At 57.1% G+C, this 21,596-nt stretch overlaps 1 protein-coding gene across 1 annotated transcript in view; it reads right to left on the bottom strand.

Moving 5' to 3' along the window:
* Positions 1-19,739, bottom strand: part of ELAC2 (elaC ribonuclease Z 2) — a 79,686-nt gene extending 59,947 nt beyond the window's left edge. Inside the window, exons 1-5 of the mRNA XM_068263175.1 lie at positions 19,468-19,739; positions 15,807-15,857; positions 15,520-15,590; positions 5,464-5,528; positions 4,259-4,316 (exon numbers count right to left, since the gene is read on the bottom strand). Coding sequence (XP_068119276.1) covers positions 4,259-4,316; positions 5,464-5,528; positions 15,520-15,590; positions 15,807-15,857; positions 19,468-19,721 — 499 coding nt within the window. The 5' untranslated portion in view covers positions 19,722-19,739. The remainder of the gene's footprint in view (positions 1-4,258; positions 4,317-5,463; positions 5,529-15,519; positions 15,591-15,806; positions 15,858-19,467) is intronic.
* Positions 19,740-21,596: the final 1,857 nt, after the last annotated feature.

Genomic DNA, 21,596 nt, shown 5'->3' with positions numbered 1-21,596 from the left:
GCGGAAAACGATCGGGCACGAAATTGAGCGGCAAAAACGTACCATGTATTTCCAGCATAAGAGCCAGGAGGCTGTGTTTAGAGGTAGAATTGTGCTGGGCTTGTGAGTGAACAATTGTTGCGTTGTATTCATCGATGGAGTGTTGGATTGTGACTATTGCGTGAGATGGAGTGCTTTCTACTGCTGGAGATAGAATAAAGGAGAGATCTTCGAACTATTGGTCTGTTCGTGATGTACGGATACTTTTCTCGTCACAGTGATATCTTTGATAACTTGTTATATTTGAGTTATCAAGGTTTATGTATTGTATTTATAAAGCACCAACATATTACGCAGAGCTGGACATTAGTTAGGGTTACAGACAATATTTAGGGGTCACATACAGCAATAGGACAATACAGGAATACATGCAAACCAGATCACGTAGCACAGTATGAGTACAAGGTAATGCTTAGTCAGTATTTTCCATAGAACAAACAGTAGAGGCCGACTATCCACTTGCTTCCTATGTCTTGCTTGTACCTGCTGGATTAAAGAAAACTTGGATTATTGCAATCGGTGCCAGGTCTACTGTTTGTTCTATGGAAAATACTGATGTGTATGGGACCTAGAGCACGTAATGTTTTGAACCAGGATCCAGCTGCTGTATTCCAGTTTTGGTTGAGTGCCAGTCCTACCTCTAATCTTTTCTTTATAATGCTTAGTCAGTCACTGGAGGGGAGCATGGAGATTAGGCAAGTTAGGTTCACTCAGATGCATAACATGGGTTCACAGTAATGGAGGTGCATGATCATGTAGGACACAAAGGGAGGAGGACCCTGCCCAAAGGCTTACAATCTAGAGGGAGAGGTAAGGACACGGACGGTAGGGGACCAGAGTTCAGCTGTAGGGTTAGAGCACTTGTGAGGGGTAGTAGGCCAGAGTGAAAAGGTGAGTTTTGAGGGCCTTCTTGAAGATGTTGAAGGAGGGGGCTGCCCTAATGGGTGGAGGTAGGAAGTTCCATAGTGTTGGAGCAGCTCTTGAGAAGTCCTGGAGGCGTGCATGGGACTGGGTGATGCGGGGGGCGGTTAGGCGAAGTTCATTGGAAGAGCGGAGTGAGCGGCTAGGTGTGTACCTCTGAGTAAGATCGGAAATGTAGGTTGGACAGGTTTTGTGGACAGATTTGTAGGTCAGACACAGTATCTTGAATCTGATTCTGTACTGGATAGGAAGCCAGTGGATGGATTCAAGGAGGGGATCTGCCATGGTGGAGTGATGGGAGAAGTGGACAATTCTGGCTGCCGCATTCATGATGAACTGCAGTGGGGCTGTTCGGGTCATAGGAAGACCAGACAGAAGGGCATTGCAGTAGTCGAGGCGGGAAATTATGAGGGCATGGATGAGGAGTTTGGTGGTGGCAGAGGTCAGGAAAGGGCGATTCTTACAGATGTTACGAAGGTGGAAGTTGCAGGACTTTGCGAGGTTTTGGATGTGGGGAGTGAAGGAGAGTGCGGAGTCCAGGGTGACACCCAGACAGCGGGCTTGAGAGGTAGGGTGAATGGTAGTGTGGTTAACAGTGACATGCACATCTGGGAGGTTCATGGATGGCCGGGGTGGGAAGATGATAAATTCCGTTTTGTCTAGATTTAGTTTCAGGAACCTAGCGGACATTCAGGAGGAGATGGCAGATAGGCAGGAGGAGACCTTATCCATGGTAGTGGTGGATATGTCAGGAGTGTGGAGGTAGATCTGGGTGTCATCTGCATACAGATGATAGTTAAAACCCATGGAGGAGAAAACCTTGCCAATGGAGGATGTGTATAGGGTGACCAGTAGGGGACCAAGGACCGAGCCATGGGGGCTCCCACCGAGAGTTGGTTGGGGGTGGACAAGGACTCATTGAAGGCGGTCGTGAAGGAGCGGTTGGAGAGGTAGGATGAAAGCCAGGTCAGGGCGAGATCGTGAATGCCCATGGACTGGAGGGACTGGAGGAGTAGGGGATGATCTACTGTGTCAAAAGCTGCTGAAAAGTCAAGGAGGAGGAGGAGAATGGCGTATTTACCTTCAGCTTTAGCTAAGGCAAGGTCATTGACCACTTTGGTGAGAGCAGTTTCGGTTGAGTGGGCAGGCCGAAATTCAGATTGCAGTGGGTCTAGCAGCGAGTTGGCATTGAGGTACTGGGTTTAGTGAATCAAGCCCATACTGTGATACCAAGATACAATAGGAGATAGGAGCTCTGCCCATACCAGGCTGCAGTGTAAGGAGGGGGAGACACGAGAGGTAAGAGGAAAATATATTTCATATAACAAAAAGTTAACACAGGGACTACAATGGCCCAAAAACAGCAGCAACCAGTGTTCTCCCCAGGTGGCACAATTTGGTAAACACCCGGCTGTCATCGGCTTGCCTCTTCATTCTACTCCTAGACTGTAAGCAGAGTTGCACAAAGAAGCACCGCCCCTGCATTCACCCCGTCTCCTCATCCTCCTCCTCTGCTGTAAGCAGAGCTGCCGAGAGAAGCACCACCCCTTGCATTCACCCCGCCTCCTCATTATCTTCTTCTGCTGTAAGCAGAGTTGCACAGAGAAGCACCACCCCTTGCATTAACCCCGCCTCCTCATTCTCCTCCAATGATGTAAGCAGAACTGCTCAGAGAAGCACCGCCCCTGCATTCACCCCGCCTCTGCTGTAAGCAGAGCTGCACAGAGAAGCACCGCCCCTGCATTCACCCCGCCTCTGCTGTAAGCAGAGCTGCACAGAGAAGCACCGCCCCTGCATTCACCCCGCCTCTGCTGTAAGCAGAGCTGCACAGAGAAGCACCGCCCCTTGCATTCACCCCTCCTCCTCTTCTACTGTAAGCAGAGCTGCACAGAGCAAGCACTACCCCTTGCATTAACGCCACCTCCTCCAATGCTGTAAGCAGAACTGCCCAGAGAAGCACCGCCCCTGCTTCACCCTGCCTCTTCATCCTATGCTGTATGCAGAGCTGCACAGAGAAGCACAGCCCCTGCATTTACCCCGCCTCCTCCTCTGCTGTAAGCAGAGCTGCTCAGAGAAGCACCGCCCCTTGCATTAACCTCGCCTCCTCATTCTCCTCCAATGCTGTAAGCAGAATTGCTCAGAGAAGCACCACCCCTACATTCAGCCCACCTCCTCATCCTCCTCCTATGCTGTAAGCAGAGCTGCACAGAGAAGCACCGCCCCTGCATTTACCCTGCCTCCTCCTCTGCTGTAAGCAGAGCTCCACAGAGAAGCACCGCCCCTGCATTTACCCTGCCTCCTCCTCCTCTGCTGTAAGCAGAGCTCCACAGAGAAGCACCGCCTCTGCATTCACCCCGCCTCCTCCTCCTCTGCTGTAAGCAGAGCTGCCGAGAGAAGCACCACCCCTTGCATTCACCCTGCCTCCTCATTATCCTCTTCTGCTGTAAGCAGAGCTGCCGAGAGAAGCACCACCCCTTGCATTAACCCCGCCTCCTCATCCTCCTCCTCTGCTGTAAGCAGAGCTGCACAGAGAAGCACCACCCCTTGCATTAACCCCACCTCCTCCAATGCTGTAAGCAGAACTGCCCAGAGAAGCACCGCCCCTGCTTCACCCAGCCTCTTCATCCTATGCTGTAAGCAGAGCTGCACAGAGAAGCACCGCCCCTGCATTTACCCCGCCTCCTCCTCTGCTGTAAGCAGAGCAGCTCAGAGAAGCACCGCCCCTTGCATTAACCCCTCCTCCTCATTCTCCTCCAATGCTGTAAGCAGAACTGCTCAGAGAAGCACCGCCCCTACATTCACCCCACCTCCTCCTCATCCTCCTATGCTGTAAGCAGAGCTCCACAGAGAAGCACCGCCCCTGCATTCACCCCGCCTCTGCTGTAAGCAGAGCTGCACAGAGAAGCACCGCCCCTTTGCATTCACCCCTCCTCCTCTTCTGCTGTAAGCAGAGCTGCACAGAGAAGCACCGCCCCTGCTTCACTCCGCCTCTTCATCCTATGTTGTAAGCAGAGCTGCACAGAGAAGCACTGCCCCAGCTTTACCCAGCCTCCTCCTCCTATGCTGTAAGCAGAGCTGCACAGAGAAGCACTGCCCTTACATTAACCCCACCTCCTCCTCCTATGCCACCTGGCTGGAAAAAAATTCTGGCGAGAACACTGAGCAACCAAAAGTTTGCACAATCAGATCAAAAAACAGACTAGCAGTTACAGATCACAGCGCCCCCTACCAGTGATGTATCATAGCACAGTAGCACACCCTACCATGAAATTATGTTTCTGTATAAAATGCTTCTTACCCACTTGAAGGCCTTCTAGGGGTCCACAATACACCTTGGCAGCCTGCAGGAACCTCTCCTGTGACAGAGAGAAGATATCAGTGCGCACGTCAGTACACCAGTCAGTGTGTCACTAGCTCAGTCAGTACATCACTACGACAGTCAGGGCTGTGGAGTCGGTACAAAAATCATCCAACTACGACTCCGGATACCCAAAATGGCTCAGACTCCTTAGTCCAATACCAGAACTGTGGATTTGGTACAAACATGCGACTCCGACTCCTCAGTTTAAGAAACCCTCCGACTCCAACAGAGAGTACCCAAAATTGCTCCAACTCCGACTCCACAGCCCTGACGACAGTACATCAGTCGTCACTACATCATTCACTATGCGTCACCAGCAAGCATTCTTAATATTGCTACATTCACATCGCAGCGCAGTTTGTAGTGTCTATGTTCTGTGATTTTCAGTGACTCTAATGGTGTGAAAGCTCCCACGGGGATCACCCTCAGGGCCGGCTGACTGGTTCTTGCTGATCACTGCGCTAGTGTAATGCTAGTGCTGAGAGCGTTCCCACAACAATGCTGCAATTTCTTCACAGTCACAGTCACTCTGCCGGCAGCATTCTCAGAGTGACTGTGGTTGATGAATGCAGCAATGCCGGCGTTTGGGTTACAGCCAGAGGGAGCGCAGGAAAATCCTGAACTGAACACAGCGATACGCCATTTTTGTTTTATTTAGGTTTGTGCTAGCAAACAGTCAAAAAAAAGGCAAACGCAATAGCATCTTGAAAACGGATGATCACACAAAAATTGCATGAAAATATTGTGGTTGTACATCTGTGAGCACGATGTGGAAGACGGCTTTAAAGATATTTCTTACTCAAAACCATCTTCCACTAACTTTAAAATACTGGCATATTATTATGTAGCTCTGCCAAGAGACTGGCCAAGCGATGCGCCAAGGAAGGACAATAGCCAATGAGGTGCCATGTTCCCTCCCCCCTCTAATACCTAATGGCAGGAGGGGAGTGGTTACTGGCCTACAATAGCCAATCAGGTGCCATCTTCCCTCCCCCTCAAACCTAATGGCAGGAGGGGAGTGGTTACTGGCCTACAATAGCCAATCAGGTGCAATCTTCCCTCCCCCTCACACCTAATGGCAGGAGGGGAGTGGTTACTGGCCTTCAGCTGCTCTACTATACCATCCCATGGATGGCCCTTACCAGCTGTGGAGGCCCGAACACAGCGCAGGACGGCAGGCCCAGATCTCGCAGTGTCAGCAGCATGCCTGCAGGGGGCAGAAGAGAGCAAACATGAGACAATATGCAGTCGTTATCCAACAACCATTCACCAGAAACACTGATATAAAACACAAAGGTTGAAGTTCCAGAACACCAGAGGCCATGCCTACGCTGAGTCCACACAAGCAAAGCAGCCTCTAATCTGCATTACTGCACTTGTCTGCCATCAGAGAGAGCCTGCAGCAGCTCCTCCCACATGTGTAAAATCAGCTCCTCACACACCTGTACATGCCTGCCCCAGCTCCTCACACACCTGTACAAGCCTGCCCCAGCTCCTCCCACACCTGTACAAGCCTGCCCCAGCTCCTCCCACACCTGTACAAGCCTGCCCCAGCTCCTCCCACACCTGTACAAGCCTGCCCCAGCTCCTCCCACACCTGTACAAGCCTGCCCCAGCTCCTCCCACACCTGTACAAGCCTGCCCCTGCTCCTCCCACACCTGTACAAGCCTGCCCCTGCTCCTCCCACACCTGTACAAGCCTGCCCCTGCTCCTCCCACACCTATACAAGCCTGCCCCTGCTCCTCCCACACCTATACAAGCCTGCCCCAGCTCCTCCCACACCTGTACAAGCCTGCCCCAGCTCCTCCCACACCTGTACAAGCCTGCCCCAGCTCCTCCCACACCTGTACAAGCCTGCCCCAGCTCCTCCCACACCTGTACAAGCCTGCCCCAGCTCCTCCCACACCTGTACAAGCCTGCCCCAGCTCCTCCCACACCTGTACAAGCCTGCACCAGCTCCTCCCACACCTGTACAAGCCTGCACCAGCTCCTCCCACACCTGTACAAGCCTGCCCCTCCCACACCTGTACATGCCTGCCCAGCCCCTCTCACACCTGTACAAGCCTGCCCCAGCTCCTCCCACACCTGTACAAGCCTGCCCCTCCCACACCTGTACATGCCTGCCCAGCCCCTCTCACACGTGTACAAGCCTGCCCCAGCTCCTCCCACACCTGTACAAGCCTGCCCCTCCCACACCTGTACAAGCCTGCCCAGCCCCTCTCACACCTGTACATGCCTGCCCCAGCTTCTCCCGCACCTGTACATGCCTGCCCCAGCCCCTCCCGCACCTGTACATGCCTGCCCCAGCCCCTCTCACACCTGTACAAGCCTGCACCAGCTCCTCCCACACCTGTACAAGCCTGCACCAGCTCCTCCCGCACCAGTACATGCCTGCCCCAGCCACACCTGTACATGCCTGCCCAGCCCCTCCCACACGTGTACAAGTCTGCCCCAGCCCCTCCCACACCTGTACAAGCCTGCCCCAGCTCCTCCCAAACCTGTACAAGCCTGCCCCAGCCCCTCCCACACCTGTACAAGCCTGCCCCAGCCCCTCCCACACCTGTACAAGCCTGCCCCAGCTCCTCCCACACCTGTACAAGCCTGCCCCAGCTCCTCCCACACCTGTACAAGCCTGCCCCAGCTCCTGCCACACCTGTACAAGCCTGCCCCAGCTCCTGCCACACCTGTACAAGCCTGCCCCAGCTCCTGCCAAACCTGTACAAGCCTGCCCCAGCTCCTGCCACACCTGTACAAGCCTGCCCCAGCTCCTCCCACACCTGTACAAGCCTGCCCCAGCTCCTCCCACACCTGTACAAGCCTGCCCCAGCTCCTCCCACACCTGTACAAGCCTGCCCCAGCGCCTTCCACACCTGTACAAGCCTGCCCCAGCGCCTCCCACACCTGTACAAGCCTGCACCAGCTCCTCCAACACCTGTACATGCCTGCCCCAGCTCCTCCCACACCTGTACATGCCTGCACCAGCTCCACCCACACCTGTACAAGCCTGCACCAGCTCCTGCCACACCTGTACATTCCTGCAGCAGCTCCTGCCACACCTGTACATGCCTGCACCAGCTCCACCCACACCTGTACAAGTCTGCCCCAGCTCCTTCCACCCCTGTACAAGCCTGCCCCAGCTCCTCCCACACCTGTACAAGCCTGCCCCAGCTCCTCCCATATGTGTAAAATCAGCTCCTTCCACATGTTCAACCCTTCACCAGGCCTCCCACCCCTGTACAAGCCTGCACCAGCTCCTCCCACACCTGTACATGCCTGCCCCAGCTCCTCCCACACCTGTACAAGCCTGCCCCAGCGCCTCCCACACCTGTACAAGCCTGCCCCAGCGCCTCCCACACCTGTACAAGCCTGCCCCAGCGCCTCCCACACCTGTACAAGCCTGCACCAGCTCCTCCAACACCTGTACATGCCTGCCCCAGCTCCTCCCACACCTGTACATGCCTGCACCAGCTCCTGCCACACCTGTACATGCCTGCCCCAGCTCCTGCCACACCTGTACATGCCTGCCCCAGCTCCTGCCACACCTGTACATTCCTGCACCAGCTCTTGCCACACCTGTACATGCCTGCACCAGCTCCACCCACACCTGTACAAGCCTGCCCCAGCTCCTTCCACCCCTGTACAAGCCTGCCCCAGCTCCTTCCACCCCTGTACAAGCCTGCCCCAGCTCCTTCCACCCCTGTACAAGCCTGCCCCAGCTCCTGCAACACCTGTACAAGCCTGCCCCAGCTCCGTCCACCCCTGTACAAGCCTGCCCCAGCTCCTCCCACACCTGTACAAGCCTGCCCCAGCGCCTCCCACACCTGTACAAGCCTGCCCCAGCGCCTCCCACACCTGTACAAGCCTGCCCCAGCGCCTCCCACACCTGTACAAGCCTGCACCAGCTCCTCCAACACCTGTACATGCCTGCCCCAGCTCCTCCCACACCTGTACATGCCTGCACCAGCTCCACCCACACCTGTACATGCCTGCACCTGCTCCTCCCACACCTGTACAAGCCTGCCCCTGCTCCTCCCACACCTGTACAAGCCTGCCCCTGCTCCTCCCACACCTGTACATGCCTGCCCCAGCTCCTCCCACACCTGTACAAGCCTGCCCCAGCGCCTCCCACACCTGTACAAGCCTGCCCCAGCGCCTCCCACACCTGTACAAGCCTGCCCCAGCGCCTCCCACACCTGTACAAGCCTGCACCAGCTCCTCCCACACCTGTACAAGCCTGCCCCAGCTCCTCCCACACCTGTACATGCCTGCACCAGCTCCACCCATACCTGTACATGCCTGCCCCAGCTCCTGCCACACCTGTACATTCCTGCACCAGCTCCTGCCAGCTCTTAAAATCAGCTCCTTCCACATGTTCAACCCTTCACCAGGCCTCCCACCCCTGTACAAGCCTGCACCAGCTCCACCCACACCTGTACAAGCCTGCACCAGCTCCTGCCACACCTGTACATTCCTGCAGCAGCTCCTGCCACACCTGTACATGCCTGCACCAGCTCCACCCACACCTGTACAAGCCTGCCCCAGCTCCTTCCACCCCTGTACAAGCCTGCCCCAGCTCCTCCCACACCTGTACAAGCCTGCCCCAGCTCCTCCCATATGTGTAAAATCAGCTCCTTCCACATGTTCAACCCTTCACCAGGCCTCCCACCCCTGTACAAGCCTGCACCAGCTCCTCCCACACCTGTACAAGCCTGCCCCAGCGCCTCCCACACCTGTACAAGCCTGCCCCAGCGCCTCCCACACCTGTACAAGCCTGCCCCAGCGCCTCCCACACCTGTACAAGCCTGCACCAGCTCCTCCAACACCTGTACATGCCTGCCCCAGCTCCTCCCACACCTGTACATGCCTGCACCAGCTCCTGCCACACCTGTACATGCCTGCCCCAGCTCCTGCCACACCTGTACATGCCTGCCCCAGCTCCTGCCACACCTGTACATGCCTGCCCCAGCTCCTGCCACACCTGTACATTCCTGCACCAGCTCTTGCCACACCTGTACATGCCTGCACCAGCTCCACCCACACCTGTACAAGCCTGCCCCAGCTCCTTCCACCCCTGTACAAGCCTGCCCCAGCTCCTTCCACCCCTGTACAAGCCTGCCCCAGCTCCTGCAACACCTGTACAAGCCTGCCCCAGCTCCGTCCACCCCTGTACAAGCCTGCCCCAGCTCCTCCCACACCTGTACAAGCCTGCCCCAGCGCCTCCCACACCTGTACAAGCCTGCCCCAGCGCCTCCCACACCTGTACAAGCCTGCCCCAGCGCCTCCCACACCTGTACAAGCCTGCACCAGCTCCTCCAACACCTGTACATGCCTGCCCCAGCTCCTCCCACACCTGTACATGCCTGCACCAGCTCCACCCACACCTGTACATGCCTGCACCTGCTCCTCCCACACCTGTACAAGCCTGCCCCTGCTCCTCCCACACCTGTACAAGCCTGCCCCTGCTCCTCCCACACCTGTACATGCCTGCCCCAGCTCCTCCCACACCTGTACAAGCCTGCCCCAGCGCCTCCCACACCTGTACAAGCCTGCCCCAGCGCCTCCCACACCTGTACAAGCCTGCCCCAGCGCCTCCCACACCTGTACAAGCCTGCACCAGCTCCTCCTACACCTGTACAAGCCTGCCCCAGCTCCTCCCACACCTGTACATGCCTGCACCAGCTCCACCCATACCTGTACATGCCTGCCCCAGCTCCTGCCACACCTGTACATTCCTGCACCAGCTCCTGCCAGCTCTTAAAATCAGCTCCTTCCACATGTTCAACCCTTCACCAGGCCTCCCACCCCTGTACAAGCCTGCACCAGCTCCTCCCACACCTGTACATGCCTGCCCCAGCGCCTCCCACACCTGTACAAGCCTGCCCCAGCGCCTCCAACACCTGTACATGCCTGCCCCAGCTCCTCCCACACCTGTACATGCCTGCCCCAGCTCCTCCCACACCTGTACATGCCTGCCCCAGCTCCTCCCACACCTGTACATGCCTGCCCCAGCTCCTGCCACACCTGTACATGCCTGCACCAGCTCTTGCCACACCTGTACATGCCTGCACCAGCTCCTCCCACACCTGTACAAGCCTGCCCCTGCTCCTCCCACACCTGTACAAGCCTGCCCCTGCTCCTCCCACACCTGTACAAGCCTGCCCCTGCTCCTCCCACACCTGTACATGCCTGCCCCAGCTCCTCCCACACCTGTACAAGCCTGCCCCAGCGCCTCCCACACCTGTACAAGCCTGCCCCAGCGCCTCCCACACCTGTACAAGCCTGCCCCAGCGCCTCCCACACCTGTACAAGCCTGCACCAGCTCCTCCAACACCTGTACATGCCTGCCCCAGCTCCTCCCACACCTGTACATGCCTGCACCAGCTCCACCCATACCTGTACATGCCTGCCCCAGCTCCTGCCACACCTGTACATTCCTGCACCAGCTCTTGCCAGCTCTTAAAATCAGCTCCTTCCACATGTTCAACCCTTCACCAGGCCTCCCACCCCTGTACAAGCCTGCCCCAGCTCCTCCCACACCTGTACATGCCTGCCCCAGCGCCTCCCACACCTGTACAAGCCTGCCCCAGCGCCTCCCACACCTGTACAAGCCTGCCCCAGCGCCTCCCACACCTGTACAAGCCTGCCCCAGCGCCTCCCACACCTGTACAAGCCTGCCCCAGCGCCTCCCACACCTGTACAAGCCTGCCCCAGCGCCTCCCACACCTGTACAAGCCTGCCCCAGCGCCTCCCACACCTGTACAAGCCTGCCCCAGCGCCTCCCACACCTGTACAAGCCTGCCCCAGCGCCTCCCACACCTGTACAAGCCTGCCCCAGCGCCTCCCACACCTGTACAAGCCTGCCCCAGCGCCTCCCACACCTGTACAAGCCTGCACCAGCTCCTCCAACACCTGTACATGCCTGCCCCAGCTCCTCCCACACCTGTACATGCCTGCACCAGCTCCACCCATACCTGTACATGCCTGCCCCAGCTCCTGCCACACCTGTACATTCCTGCACCAGCTCTTGCCACACCTGTACATGCCTGCACCAGCTCCTCCCACACCTGTACAAGCCTGCCCCTGCTCCTCCCACACCTGTACAAGCCTGCCCCAGCTCCTCCCACACCTGTACAAGCCTGCCCCAGCTCCTCCCACACCTGTACAAGCCTGCCCCAGCTCCTCCCACACCTGTACAAGCCTGCACCAGCTCCTCCCACACTTGTACAAGCCTGCACCAGCTCCTCCCACACCTGTACAAGCCTGCCCCAGCCCCTCCCACACCTGTACAAGCCTGCCCCAGCTCCTCCCACACCTGTACAAGCCTGTCCCAGCTCCTGCCACACCTGTACAAGCCTGCCCCACCTCCTGCCAAACCTGTACAAGCCTGCCCAGCTCCTGCCACACCTGTACAAGCCTGCCCCAGCTCCTCCCACACCTGTACAAGCCTGCCCCAGCTCCTCCCACACCTGTACATGCCTGCCCCAGCTCCTCCCACACCTGTACAAGCCTGCCCCAGCGCCTTCCACACCTGTACAAGCCTGCCCCAGCGCCTTCCACACCTGTACAAGCCTGCCCCAGCGCCTCCCACACCTGTACAAGCCTGCACCAGCTCCTCCAACACCTGTACATGCCTGCCCCAGCTCCTCCCACACCTGTACATGCCTGCACCAGCTCCACCCACACCTGTACAAGCCTGCCCCTGCTCCTCCCACACCTGTACATGCCTGCCCCAGCTCCTCCCACACCTGTACAAGCCTGCCCCAGCGCCTCCCACACCTGTACAAGCCTGCCCCAGCGCCTCCCACACCTGTACAAGCCTGCACCAGCTCCTCCAACACCTGTACATGCCTGCACCAGCTCCACCCATACCTGTACATGCCTGCCCCAGCTCCTGCCACACCTGTACATTCCTGCACCAGCTCTTGCCAGCTCTTAAAATCAGCTCCTTCCGCATGTTCAACCCTTCACCAGGCCTCCCACCCCTGTACAAGCCTGCCCCAGCTCCTCCCACACCTGTACATGCCTGCCCCAGCTCCTCCCACACCTGTACAAGCCTGCCCCAGCGCCTCCCACACCTGTACAAGCCTGCCCCAGCGCCTCCCACACCTGTACAAGCCTGCCCCAGCGCCTCCCACACCTGTACAAGCCTGCCCCAGCGCCTCCCACACCTGTACAAGCCTGCCCCAGCGCCTCCCACACCTGTACAAGCCTGCCCCAGCGCCTCCCACACCTGTACAAGCCTGCCCCAGCGCCTCCCACACCTGTACAAGCCTGCACCAGCTCCTCCAACACCTGTACATGCCTGCCCCAGCTCCTCCCACACCTGTACATGCCTGCACCAGCTCCACCCATACCTGTACATGCCTGCCCCAGCTCCTGCCACACCTGTACATTCCTGCACCAGCTCTTGCCACACCTGTACATGCCTGCACCAGCTCCTCCCACACCTGTACAAGCCTGCCCCTGCTCCTCCCACACCTGTACAAGCCTGCCCCAGCTCCTCCCACACCTGTACAAGCCTGCCCCAGCTCCTCCCACACCTGTACAAGCCTGCCCCAGCTCCTCCCACACCTGTACAAGCCTGCCCCAGCTCCTCCCACACCTGTACAAGCCTGCACCAGCTCCTCCCACACTTGTACAAGCCTGCACCAGCTCCTCCCACACCTGTACAAGCCTGCCCCAGCCCCTCCCACACCTGTACAAGCCTGCCCCAGCTCCTCCCACACCTGTACAAGCCTGTCCCAGCTCCTGCCACACCTGTACAAGCCTGCCCCACCTCCTGCCAAACCTGTACAAGCCTGCCCAGCTCCTGCCACACCTGTACAAGCCTGCCCCAGCTCCTCCCACACCTGTACAAGCCTGCCCCAGCTCCTCCCACACCTGTACATGCCTGCCCCAGCTCCTCCCACACCTGTACAAGCCTGCCCCAGCGCCTTCCACACCTGTACAAGCCTGCCCCAGCGCCTTCCACACCTGTACAAGCCTGCCCCAGCGCCTTCCACACCTGTACAAGCCTGCCCCAGCGCCTTCCACACCTGTACAAGCCTGCCCCAGCGCCTCCCACACCTGTACAAGCCTGCACCAGCTCCTCCAACACCTGTACATGCCTGCCCCAGCTCCTCCCACACCTGTACATGCCTGCACCAGCTCCACCCACACCTGTACAAGCCTGCCCCTGCTCCTCCCACACCTGTACATGCCTGCCCCAGCTCCTCCCACACCTGTACAAGCCTGCCCCAGCGCCTCCCACACCTGTACAAGCCTGCCCCAGCGCCTCCCACACCTGTACAAGCCTGCACCAGCTCCTCCAACACCTGTACATGCCTGCACCAGCTCCACCCATACCTGTACATGCCTGCCCCAGCTCCTGCCACACCTGTACATTCCTGCACCAGCTCTTGCCAGCTCTTAAAATCAGCTCCTTCCGCATGTTCAACCCTTCACCAGGCCTCCCACCCCTGTACAAGCCTGCCCCAGCTCCTCCCACACCTGTACATGCCTGCCCCAGCTCCTCCCACACCTGTACAAGCCTGCCCCAGCGCCTCCCACACCTGTACAAGCCTGCCCCAGCGCCTCCCACACCTGTACAAGCCTGCCCCAGCGCCTCCCACACCTGTACAAGCCTGCCCCAGCGCCTCCCACACCTGTACAAGCCTGCCCCAGCGCCTCCCACACCTGTACAAGCCTGCCCCAGCGCCTCCCACACCTGTACAAGCCTGCACCAGCTCCTCCAACACCTGTACATGCCTGCCCCAGCTCCTCCCACACCTGTACATGCCTGCACCAGCTCCACCCATACCTGTACATGCCTGCCCCAGCTCCTGCCACACCTGTACATTCCTGCACCAGCTCTTGCCACACCTGTACATGCCTGCACCAGCTCCTCCCACACCTGTACAAGCCTGCCCCTGCTCCTCCCACACCTGTACAAGCCTGCCCCAGCTCCTCCCACACCTGTACAAGCCTGCCCAGCTCCTCCCACACCTGTACAAGCCTGCCCCAGCTCCTCCCACACCTGTACAAGCCTGCCCCAGCTCCTCCCACACCTGTACAAGCCTGCACCAGCTCCTCCCACACTTGTACAAGCCTGCACCAGCTCCTCCCACACCTGTACAAGCCTGCCCCAGCCCCTCCCACACCTGTACAAGCCTGCCCCAGCTCCTCCCACACCTGTACAAGCCTGTCCCAGCTCCTGCCACACCTGTACAAGCCTGCCCCACCTCCTGCCAAACCTGTACAAGCCTGCCCAGCTCCTGCCACACCTGTACAAGCCTGCCCCAGCTCCTCCCACACCTGTACAAGCCTGCCCCAGCTCCTCCCACACCTGTACATGCCTGCCCCAGCTCCTCCCACACCTGTACAAGCCTGCCCCAGCGCCTTCCACACCTGTACAAGCCTGCCCCAGCGCCTTCCACACCTGTACAAGCCTGCCCCAGCGCCTCCCACACCTGTACAAGCCTGCACCAGCTCCTCCAACACCTGTACATGCCTGCCCCAGCTCCTCCCACACCTGTACATGCCTGCACCAGCTCCACCCACACCTGTACAAGCCTGCCCCAGCTCCTTCCACCCCTGTACAAGCCTGCCCCAGCTCCTCCCACACCTGTACAAGCCTGCCCCAGCTCCTCCCATATGTGTAAAATCAGCTCCTCCCACACCTGTACAAGCCTGCCCCAGCTCCTCCTACACCTGTACAAGCCTGCCCCAGCGCCTCCCACACCTGTACAAGCCTGCCCCAGCGCCTCCCACACCTGTACAAGCCTGCCCCAGCGCCTCCCACACCTGTACAAGCCTGCACCAGCTCCTCCAACACCTGTACATGCCTGCCCCAGCTCCTCCCACACCTTTACATGCCTGCCCCAGCTCCTGCCACACCTGTACATTCCTGCACCAGCTCTTGCCACACCTGTACATGCCTGCACCAGCTCCACCCACACCTGTACAAGCCTGCCCCAGCTCCTTCCACCCCTGTACAAGCCTGCCCCAGCTCCTTCCACCCCTGTACAAGCCTGCCCCAGCTCCTTCCACCCCTGTACAAGCCTGCCCCAGCTCCTGCAACACCTGTACAAGCCTGCCCCAGCAACACCTGTACAAGCCTGCCCCAGCTCCGTCCACCCCTGTACAAGCCTGCCCCAGCTCCTCCCACACCTGTACAAGCCTGCACCAGCTCCTCCCACAGTAATGCTATAGAACTCACCTGATAAGCCTCCCACATTGGCCCAGTTCATCCGAGTCACAAATATGCTTTTAATTCGTGATAACCTGAGCCTAGGAGAGAAGACATGAAAGGCATTGTCCGCCATCATGTATGAAGCAAACACGCAGTATATACTCGGACATGCTGCATACACAGACACGCTATATACACTGACACTGCATACACGGGACACGCCGCATACACGGGACACGCCGCATACACGGGACATGCGCACCGGACACCCAGCACGCACACAAGGGACACGCCGCACACACATAGTCACCTACTTGTTCTCATGCAGCAGTCTCTGCGTCCCTTCTCCACAATTAAACAGATACCTGCAGGAGAAACACAGATGGAAAATGATAGAACAGTGATAAAGCACAGAGGCAGCAGTCCTAACGTCAGCAGCCTGTCCTCATCTCATTACTTCCTCACAGCCCCGCCTCCCCACCTCTCAGCATTTTCTCCACTCACATCTGTCCTCACCCCACTGCACTCAGCATGTTACATAGTTATTTTGGTTGAAAAAAGACATACGTCCATCGAGTTCAACCAGTACAAAGTACAACTCCAGCCTGCTTCCTCACATATCCCTGTTACTCCCCTCAGCCACAGGATGTCTCCACCGCAATATGTTCTGAGCCCCTCCCATGGTGTGGTGAGGTCCCGCCCCCGCGGTTACTGGTTGTGTGGTGAGAAGAGTATTCGTACAATACGAGCAGACCAATAGTTAGAAGATATCTCCATTATTGCATCCCAAGCAGTAGTAACACTCCAAGATTCCATCTCAAATATACAGCAGTTCAGCTCACTCACACCCCCAGCACAATTCTGCCTCCAAAACACATAAACACAGCCACCTTGCTCTTATAGGCATTGTGCTGGGAATACACGATGAGATTTTTCAGCAGATTTACTGTCCGATCAATTTCCATTCACTTCTATGAGCAGGCACGTGCAGGGGAGGGGGGGGGGGGGGGGCTTCTGGTGCCCAAGTACCCCCCCCCCTCTTTAAATCCCCTTTGCAGGCCCCTTTGGCTGCAAAAATGAAGCTCCGTCCCTTTCTGTGGTAAGCTCCACCCACAACCGCAGGAAGCCCCTCCCCATCTGGCACACTTTGGAGTAAAGAGGTGCCATACAGAAATCCTAGTGTAACCATCCCCACAGCTGTGTGGGAGCAGGTAAGATGGTGTCTCCCTGACAGCAGTGACCTCTCCCTAAACCTTGCACCCACAGTGACCTATCCCTTCCCCTAAGACCCATACTGACCTCTCCCTCCCCAGCATTAACGCTGCAGTGATCCTGCCTCCCCCAGCACCCACACCAACTCTTTCCTCCCCCAGCACCTACATTGACTTTTCCCTCCGACAGCAATGGGATTGGCTTACAGTGATGACAGTGCCAGGAGCCAATGAAAATGGCTCCTGACCTGCACACAGTGCTCTGCTGTCACAAAGATGGCAGGCCGAGCGAATTGCAGCGGGGTCAAAGCGGCGATCTCAGCAGTAACGGCGGGGACGCACGGTTAATGGGACATTGAACCTACGTCCAGCTCCTTCCCTGGTGTAGTGTGGCCCCACCCCCAAGGTTGCTGGCTGCGCTCAGAGAAGAGGTAGAGGGAGTCCCCGGAGTCCCGGCTCCTCACCCCCACACACTGCACATAGAAGGAATGTGGCCCCTCCCCTGGTGTAATGTAGCCCTGCCCCCATGGTTACTGACTGTGCTCAGAGAAGTAGTAGGGGGATGCCCTGGAGTCCCAGCTCCCCGCCCCCACACACTGAACTTAGAAGGTATGGGCCCTGTTCATATTATGTGCGTGTGGAAAACGTGCAGAACGCATTTAGTAAACGCACTGGAAAAACGCATGCGTTTGTACGCGTTTTTGTAATGCGTTTGTATGCGTTTTTCCTTACGCGTTTTTGATCATACCTGGAAGAGGTGTATACCAAATGTTTTTTTTTTTTTTCTTGAAGGATGTCAGCTACACTTCCGACGAGAAACGCACCTCCGAATACGCATACAAAAACGCATGCCATGCGTTTTTAGTGCGCGCCCATTGACTTTCATTATAATGCGTTTCTGTGCGCGACGCACAGAAATGCATCCAACTATGCGTTTCTGGCACGCATACGTTTGCCACGCGTATATGTGAACGAGGGCCATACCTTTGCATTGATTTTTCTGGCCCTCGCAAAACGCACACAAAACGCGTACCTTAAAAACGGACACAAACGCGTGCAGTGTGAACGGGGCCTAAGGGTCGACCCCCAAGGTTGCTTGCTGTGCTCAGAGAAGAGGTAGAGGGAGTCCTAGCTCCTCACCCCCACACACTGCACATAGAAGGAATGTGGCCACTCCCCTGGTGTAATGTAGCCCTGCCCCCATGGTTACTGACTGACTGTGGTCAGAGAAGAAGTAGGGGGATGCCTTGGAGTCCCAGCTCCCTGCCCCCACACACTGAACTTAGAAGGTATGAGGCTCTACCCCTGGTGTAGTGTAGCTCCTCCCTGGTGTAGTTCCTCCCCTGGTGTAGTGTAGCCCGCCCCATGGTTACCGACTCTGCTCGGAGTAGAGGTAAGGGGAGGCCCCGGAGTCCCGGCTCCCCGCCCCCACACAGAAGGCATGAGGCCCCTCCCCTGGTGTAGCTCCTCCTTGGTGTAGTGTAGCCCCTTCCCCACAGTTACTGGCTGTGGTCAAAGAAGAGGTAGAGGGAGGCCCCGGAGTCTCGGCTCGCCGCCCTTACACACTGCACGTAGAAGGTATGAGGCCCCTCCCCTAGTGTAGCTCCTCCCCTGGTATAGTGTAACCCCTCCTCGAGGTTACCAGCTGTGCTCAAAGAGGTAGAGAGCGGCCCCAGAGCGCCGGTTCCCTGCCCCCACACACTGCACGTAGAAGGTATGAGGCCCCTCCCCCAGTGTAGCTCCTCCCCTGGTATAGTGTAACCCCTCCTCGAGGTTACCAGCTGTGCTCAAAGAGGTAGAGAGCGGCCCCAGAGTGCCGGTTCCCTGCCCCCACACACTGCACGTAGAAGGTATGAGGCACTTCCCCTGGTGTCCTCCCCTAGTGTAGTGTAGCCCCTGCCCAGGTGAAGAGTAGCTCCTGCTCTGGTGTAGTGTAGCCCCTGCCCAGGTGAAGTGTAGCTCCTGCTCTGGTGTAGTGAGGCCCCGCCCCCACGGTTACCAGCTGTGGTTGGAGTAGAGGGAGGCCCCGGAGTCCCGGCTCCCCACCCCCACACAGAAGGTATGAGGCACTTCCCTGGTGTAGTGTAGCCCCTCCCCAGGTGTAGTGTAGCTCCTGCCCTGGTGTAGTGAGGCCCCACCCCCACTGTTACCAGCTGTGGTTGGAGTAGAGGGAGGCCCCGGAGTCCCGGTGTAATGTCAGATATTGCAGCCCCGCACGTTGTGCAGCCCCGCATGCGCAGTAGGAGCCTGCGCCCCATTACATTGTGCAGCCACGTGTGAAACGTCCTAAATATCTCCGCTTCCGCACCACGTACACCCCCGAAATTTTCAGGGGAAGGAGGGGACCCCCACATCTAGCTCTGTGCCGAATTGCAGCCCCCGAGCCCCGCTGGTTCCCGAGACTGATTGCAGCAAACCTATCTCGGGAACTAGCGGGGCTAGGGGGCTGCAATTCGACACAGAGCTGGATCTGGGGGTCCCCTCCCTCCCCTGAAAATTTCCCGGAGTGTACGTGGTGCGGAAGCAGAGATATTTCAGCTAAATGTTTAACTTCCCACTGAGCATGCGTGATACTCAGTGAGGAAGTCTGCTTCCGGGCTGCAATATCTGACATTACACCGGCTCCCCGACCCCACACACTGCACTAGAAGGTATGAGGCACTTCCCTGGTGTAGTGTAGCCCCTCCCCAAGTGAAGTGTAGCTCCTCCTCTGGTGTAGTGAAGCTCCTCCCCTGGTGAAGTGTAGCCCCGCCCACGCGGTTACCGGCTCTGGTCGGAGAAGAGGTAGAGGGAGGCCCCGGAGTCCCGGCTCCCCGCCCCCACACACTGCACGTAGAAGGTATGAGGCCCCAGGCCGGTCGTGGCGCTCTGCTTGTCTTTGTTCTTGATGTGTCGCAGAGGCTCCCGGGGCGCTTTGCTCTTGCGGCCGGAGTAGGCCCGAGCCTCGGCCTGAGACATGATAAGCGGCCGGGACAACCTTCGCCACAGCAGACCGGAGAGCCCCATACAGCGGAACATGTGCTTTCCCGCCAGCCAATCAGCGCTGGATCCTGAGACTGCTGCCTACTGCCAGCCAATCAGAGCACGAGTCCCGCCCCTCAGCTGGATCGCCAGCCAATGAGCGCCTCGCACTTCCGCCGCTGACGGCTTTTCCCTGTTTCGGGCTGCGAATTACCGATAAGCGCCCAGGCTGTGCAGCCAATCATGGCTCAGCATCCGGCTGCGTCACTGCAGGTCTGCGGTCTTCCTCCAGAGGTTGGGCGGAGTTATATGACCCGCCTCTCTGTATCCCGTTATCAGTCCCATCCTCTCCAGTGACGTCTAGATCCGCCTCCAGGTGAGTGACAGCCCGGGGATCCAATCACAAAGCATGATTCATGCTCCGGACTCCGGTTGACCAATGAGAGGACGAGTTACCTCAGAGCGGCCGGTGTAGCATTGTGTGCTGTGCAGAAGCTGCGTGCGGAAGACCTTCAAGGGTCCCCGAGGTGAGAAGAATATGGGGGCTGACATGTTTATTACCTATAAACAATGCTCATTGCCTGGCTGTCCTGCTGATCCTCTAATAGCCCCTAAACACGCATGCAGCAGATCAGGTGACGCAAATGTTATTGGATTAGCTGCCTGCTTGTTCCTGGTGTGTGATTCAGCCACTACTGCAGCCAAAGAGATCAGCATGACAGCCAGGCAACTGGTATTGTGTAACAGGAATAAACATGGCAGCCTCCATATACCTCTCACTTCAGATGTGCTCTCAGCTTTACCTGTGTGTGGCTTATACCCGAGAGGAGGAGCCAAGGCAGTGGGCGTGGCTACAACACTTTTGATTGAAAAATGTAATTTTTTATATTAACATATTTTTATTATTGATCTTCCATAGCGCTGTGTCATGTAAAGTGTGAACTATGCAGTATTAATGACTATGAGAGCGCAGATGCATGAGGGGTCCACACGCTGCAATGAGGACAGACAGGGTCAGATCTGTACTTTCCCGCTCTAAAAGCATACCTGAAGTGACATGTGCCATGATGAGATATACATGTGTATGTATAGTGCCTAGCACACTAATAACTAGGCTGTGTTCCTTTTTTTTCTTTCTCTGCCTGAAAGAGTTAAACATCACGTAAGTGGCAGTTCCTGTCTGGGTCAGACTACAATGTGACCCTCACTGATAAGAAATTACAACTATAAGGGCCCGTTTCCACTAGCGCGAATCCGCATGCAGACAACGCATGCGGATTCGCATAGGCAATACAAGTGGATGGGACTGTTTCCACTTGTCAGTTTTCATTTGCGTTTTTGTGTGCAGGATTTTTCTGCACGGTAGACCCTGCAGAATTCGCCTGCGTGTGGAATGCAGACGAATCGCAGGCAATGTATTTAATTGGGAAATCGCATGCGTTTTTGCATGCGTTTTTCCCGCGATTTCGCATTGAAAGTAATGTAAATTGACACAGGCAGTGACATGGTTAAAATCGCATATACCCTGCCGATGCGAAATCGCGGCAAAAAACGCATGCGGAATCGCATCCGCATGCGATTTTGTCAGCGGTGATATGCGGCGATTCTGCACCGCAATAGTGGAAACGGGCCCTAAAACACTTTCCTAGCAGAAAATGGCTTCTGAGAGCAGGAAAGAGATAAAAAGGGTCAAAAGTTCATAGATTTTTAGCTCTGGCATACTTCAATGAATGTGTCATTGAGCAAAATCAATATAACAGTCAAAACTTAAAAAGTCAATTTCAAAATCTGTGGAGTATCCTAAAAAGTCATTATTAGAAGAAGGAGGAGCGATACAATTGTTTATTTCATTAGTTTATTTTCACCTCGGGTTTCTTTTAACCACTTTAAGACCACTCCACGCCGATTAGCGTGGACCCATCGGAAGACCGA

The sequence above is a fragment of the Hyperolius riggenbachi genome, chromosome 12, assembly GCF_040937935.1.
Source record: "Hyperolius riggenbachi isolate aHypRig1 chromosome 12, aHypRig1.pri, whole genome shotgun sequence".
NCBI classification, from domain to species: Eukaryota; Metazoa; Chordata; class Amphibia; order Anura; family Hyperoliidae; genus Hyperolius; species Hyperolius riggenbachi.
This window is presented reverse-complemented; position numbering and strand designations above follow the sequence as displayed.